This window comes from Magnolia sinica, chromosome 11 (genome assembly GCF_029962835.1).
Source record: "Magnolia sinica isolate HGM2019 chromosome 11, MsV1, whole genome shotgun sequence".
Classification (NCBI taxonomy): Eukaryota; Viridiplantae; Streptophyta; class Magnoliopsida; order Magnoliales; family Magnoliaceae; genus Magnolia; species Magnolia sinica.
The window spans coordinates 73,357,558-73,362,764 of NC_080583.1; the positions used below are offsets into that span (position 1 = coordinate 73,357,558).

Consider the following 5,207-nt stretch of genomic DNA (forward strand, 5'->3'; position numbering starts at 1 on the left):
TTGCAAACTGAAGATCACAAACAGAATTTTTGTTGGCCACAAAAATTGGTTAAGACTGCTGGATCGAGTTGCGTTTTCTGGGATTTTATCCATTAACTGTGGGACCATAAAAGAGTGGTCTGGATTATCCATTTATATCTGGACCTTTCAAATACTTTTTCCCTTTTCCTCTACTTGAACGTCTACTAGCATGCCACAAATCCAACGGCTAAAATTGTCCTAGGGTTCTGGTACATCATCCATCCGTAAGGTTCAAGAATTCGTATATACCGTGCAACGTAGAAGAATTGGACTTGCCCGAACTCAAAAGCTGTGGGGCCCACCATGAGCTGTTGTATCGACTCCATTCATCCGTTTCCATCTGATGTTTTATATGCCATCCAACCTGTTTTTACATGACGTCCTAACATAGTTGCCAAAACAACCTATGGACGGTGCATATAACACGAACATCAAGGTGTGCTCCATGGAGAATAAGATCATATCACATGGTATACCTGTAAACCCTAGAGATGCCTGGATAAAAAACATAAGAACCAGGTAGGCTACTATGAATAGGAACCGTTAGAAAATCTCTTTCATAACATATAAGCATTTGGATCTCACCTGATTTCTATCATAGCTGCAACAACAGGAAAAATACCTAATCATCCAACATCTCTCTCAGATGTTAAATTCCATGGAATTCTCAGTCACCATTTACACCATAGAAATAAAAAAGGAAAACCAAGAAAAAGAAAGAAGTGAAAAGGCACATGAGACTGATATAAATTCCTCCAAAAAGCTATAACAGATGCTGCTAATTAAAAAGAAAGAAAGAAAAGAAAAAAAGAGAGGCTACTTCCATGAATGCCTTCTCATCATCAATTCATGCTCCTCGCATCAACCTCGCTTGTTGGCATAGTCGGCTGGCTCATCGTCGTCAACATCATCCCTGATATTCCCCTCTATCGGGCCGCCTTGGTTGTAACCGCCGCCAGCATTCATGCTGCCTTGGCTACTTCCATATCCCATTCCTCCACTCCCGCCATAGCTGCTGCTGCTGCTATCGGCAGCACCCATGTAACCATCATTGCTTCCACCCCCACTGGCAGCACCAATGTAACCATCATTGCCTCCACCCTCACTGGCACCACTGTAATTTCCACCGCCGCTGTTGCCGCCATAACCACCACCTCCACTACCATAGCTGCCACCACCGCCGCCGCTTCCATAGCTGTCGCCACCGTAACCACCTGTTCCGCCACTGCCATAACCACCACCTCCACTTCCATAGCTATTACCACCACCATAGCTGCCACCGCCGCCGTCACCATAACCACCACCACCGCCACCATAACCACCACCTCCATAGCCACCGCCACCGCCACCATACCCACCACGGAATCCTCCAGTCCTATCCGTTGCATAGTTCACTCTTACCATCCTCCCATGCAAATCCTGTAAGAAGATTTCAAATCAGCTGACCTGGAGACTGACACATGGCATAGGCGAATGACATCAAACAAATAATATATAATGTTTTTTATAAATCATTGTAATTATTCACATCTAACACAAAATCCCAAAAACTGAGTAATCACCATCTACCTAAAATCAAGAGATCCCATAACAACCAACTAGTGTTACTGTTGTATGACTCTAACAACAGTTGTGAAGCAGGGGGGAAAAAAGGACTGTCAATTAACTGGATGATTGATATAGATTATTGAATATACAAGGAATGGTCCAACCATTGATCCGGACATTCCATCATTTGAGTCTTACCTTCGATTGCCACCAATCCTCCTCAGCAAATCACTTCAATCAGATAATTATAACATTCCAATCAGAATGGCTAGGGAAATGCATGATCCATATTGATTATACAATAAATGGTCCTATAATTGACCTAGACCATCCATCTCTTGGGTTTTGCCATTACACAAATCATGTGACCAATGTGAATTTTAGCAGCAAAAACCTTAAAGATTGGGCCCACCTTATTAGGCTTCTGGATGCCATCAGGTAGATTTAGATTTACAATGGAGGGAGAAGGGGCTCGTAAAGTTTGTGGAACTAGAAATAGCAACTACTTGAGAAATTGAAATTTGCTGCTTTGAAGGAATGTAATTATGTAATAACAAGGCTTTCTGTAACCCTGAAAAAGTCTAGTGACAATGTATACTGGATGGTTGGATTTGGCAGTTAGGGTGGGGAGATTGTAGTAGAGATTCCTTTTGTTGTTTGGTGGGGCTCGAAGCTTCTATATTGGAGATCGCCTTCTTGAAATTCTTTTGATAGAACTTTGTTACCGTAACTCAAAGAGCACTAAACACCCTATCATCAAGTGGAACCTAAACGTGCATGTGGAGAGGGTGCACCTGGGCTAGCAAACCACATATATAATCATAAATATCATCCCCCCATATTATGGGTACCCATAAGAAGATGAGCTTGTGTTCCCAAACATCAATGCATTGGTAGATTCATATTTTGGGAGATTCTGGAGTACAATGTCCTGTTTCCCAACAAGTGGGCTGCATCTTAAAATTGATGGGCATTTCATCACAATGACATGAATCCAAGTCTGAGATGTTAGATATGCAATCTATCAATCTTTATCAATCTCCAAATTACATAGAAGAGAGGCTTTATAGCTCAGTCCGCCGCACAAAATGAAGGCACTACCCATTATATGCATGTGGGCTGTGGGGCTTACTTCCTAGATCTGGTGGGAGTAGTGACTAGCGTCATAGGTCGTTGGGTGGCCGGAACGTTTCCACGAGTAACTCAGTTTGGGTGACCGATGTCAGATATCCATGCACAGGACATGCAGCTTACTGAACCCATTGTGACACAGATGGGAATGCATGCTACGAAAGAAAGTGTCGAGTCTGATACATCAAACATGTACTCATAATCCTTGTACCGAGTCATCTCTCCCAGGGCTCCCACTCAAGCATTCAAAGGCAGTCATTGATCCGATTGGCCATTGCTCTATTTTCAACATTTCTGAGTTGATCCTAGAGTTGGTGGACAAAGAACATAAAAGATAATAGCAATTAAACTGGCCATACCTTTCCATCCATTGCAGCGATGGCAGCAGACGCCTCCTCACTAGAAGTGAAATTAACAAAGCCAAAGCCTCTAGATCTGCCCGTCTCACGATCCATGATAACTCTCGCTACATGAGGAAACCAATTCAATTATTCATGATTTTTTTTTACTTCTGAAAATTGTTAAGAGTTTGAGCAAGGAAAATGAGTATTTGGCATACCCTCGATGACTTCTCCATAACTAGTAAACGCTTCTCTCAGACTTTGCTCATCCGTGCTATACGAGAGTCCTAAGATAAAGAACAGGAAAACAACATTAAACAATAAAAAAAAAGGATGGAAAATGCAGAATCTTTCAGAAAGAACAAGAGCAAAACGCACCTCCAATAAAGAGCTTGGAAGATGACATGCATCGAATCGCTTGAAATATTGATGGACTTGATGCAGGTAAGTCCGATCTAATATGATTGCTTACGACCCTCTTTAGTATATTTCCAATTCTACTAGTGAAAGCCATTGTTCGAAATCAGACCCTAAATCAAGGCAGAAACAGAGAAGCTGTTACATCACCATTTTCTTAAGCATTAGAGAATGAAAAACTGGTGTGAGGGATCTAACAACAAAACCACATATTTCATCCTACCAGACATCAGAAACACGAAAGGAAAACAAAAAATCAAAGAAATTTCAGATTGACAGCTATCGATCGTTACATAGAGCAAACCAGCACTCAAAATCACTTCAAAAACGTATAATCCGTAGCAGGAATTCGAAAACACAAAAAGAAGCAGAAGATTAAGAAAAACCATCTCCACCAAAGAAAAACCCTAGAAAATGAAATAGCTTCAAGAAAGCAGCAGATTCTTCAGAGATTTACAGAGATTCTGGAATCAAGAATCTGAGAAATGAATTGATAATGGAAAATCGGAACACTGTAAATGAGAAATTAGGGTTTTGAAGATGGAAGAGAAACGAACCTTTGGAGAGGTTCGTCGAATCCTCTGCTGCCTCTTTTCCCCTCAGCTAAAACCCTTGTCGGCTTGATTCGAGAGGGTTTATAACATGAGAGGGAGGTGTTTATTTATATATGGTCGAGACAAATCTCATCCGTCCGAGACGTATTCGAGTGACAAAGGCCGTAGGATGAAAGCAGTCTCTCAGTCGTTGATTTTTTTCAATAAAGGGATTTTTGCTAAAAAAGGCACGTCAACTCGAACCGGTTCGACGTTCATTTTGGAATAATTAATTGAACAGAGTAAACCCTGCGGGCTCCACATTTTACTGTATGTGTCTTATAACGCCGTCCACCCATTTTATTAATACATTTTATGTCATGAACCCAAAATTAAATGATATCCAAAACTCAAGTCGACCACGCCACAGAAAACTGTGTGAATTGAATGCCCACTATCTTATAAACATGTTAGATGGAAAATAAACATTATTCGTATCTGTGTGAGCTTATAAACATGGTGGATGGTAAATAAACACCGCGGTAGGCACCAGGAAGTTTTTAACGGTGGATGTCATTTTCCTCATTATATTCTATGGTGTGGTTCACTTAAGCTTTGAATATACTTCAATTTTAAGATCATGACCTAAAATGTGATGGTAGAGCGGGTGGACTTCATTTTGGTATTTATTTGAAATCCACCCTAATCATTATGTGCCTAATCCTGTATTAAGCTCAGGATTTAAAAAATCAACTCCATGGATTATTAACACAATTAGAAGTGCAAATCCAAAGCACATCCTCCAAATAATTTCCCTTGGTATGACCCAACTAAATTCTTAATGGGCATGATTTTTTTTTTTATCCAATAACTATCTTATTACATGACATCTAAGGGCCTGTTTGGCCGGACAGATTGGATGGGATTGGAAGGGATTGGAAGATAGATCCCGGGATTGGCCAAGCGTGCCAAACAGATAGGTGATCCTGATCCCGGGATATAGCAATCCCATGGATTTTAAGCCAATCCACTGGCATCACCATCATTACCTTTAAATCCCATCCAATCCACCCTAGTCCCTTCAAAATTACCTGGGACGTGTTTGGTTTGAGGGATTGAAAGGGATTGGAAGGTTTAATCTCGGGATTGGCCGGGCGTGCCAAACAGACCGGATATAGCAATCCCATAGATCTTCCACCAATCCACTGACGTAGCT

General features: G+C 41.2%; 1 protein-coding gene across 2 annotated transcripts; it reads right to left on the reverse strand.

Moving 5' to 3' along the window:
• Window positions 1-640: 640 nt before the first annotated feature.
• LOC131219355 (glycine-rich RNA-binding protein 2, mitochondrial-like) lies at window positions 641-4,171 on the reverse strand. 2 transcript variants are annotated; one of them, XM_058214442.1, is made up of 5 exons: window positions 4,018-4,171; window positions 3,420-3,572; window positions 3,260-3,328; window positions 3,060-3,166; window positions 641-1,440 (listed from the first exon to the last, which is right to left on the reverse strand). In XM_058214442.1, exons 2-5 carry the CDS (start codon window positions 3,553-3,555, stop codon window positions 883-885), a joined length of 870 nt encoding a protein of 289 aa, XP_058070425.1. In that variant the 5' UTR covers window positions 3,556-3,572; window positions 4,018-4,171; the 3' UTR covers window positions 641-882. The 2 variants fall into 2 exon arrangements, with proteins under 2 accessions (XP_058070425.1, XP_058070424.1); XM_058214441.1 differs by having other exon boundaries at window positions 3,420-3,596; window positions 4,016-4,076.
• Window positions 4,172-5,207: the final 1,036 nt, after the last annotated feature.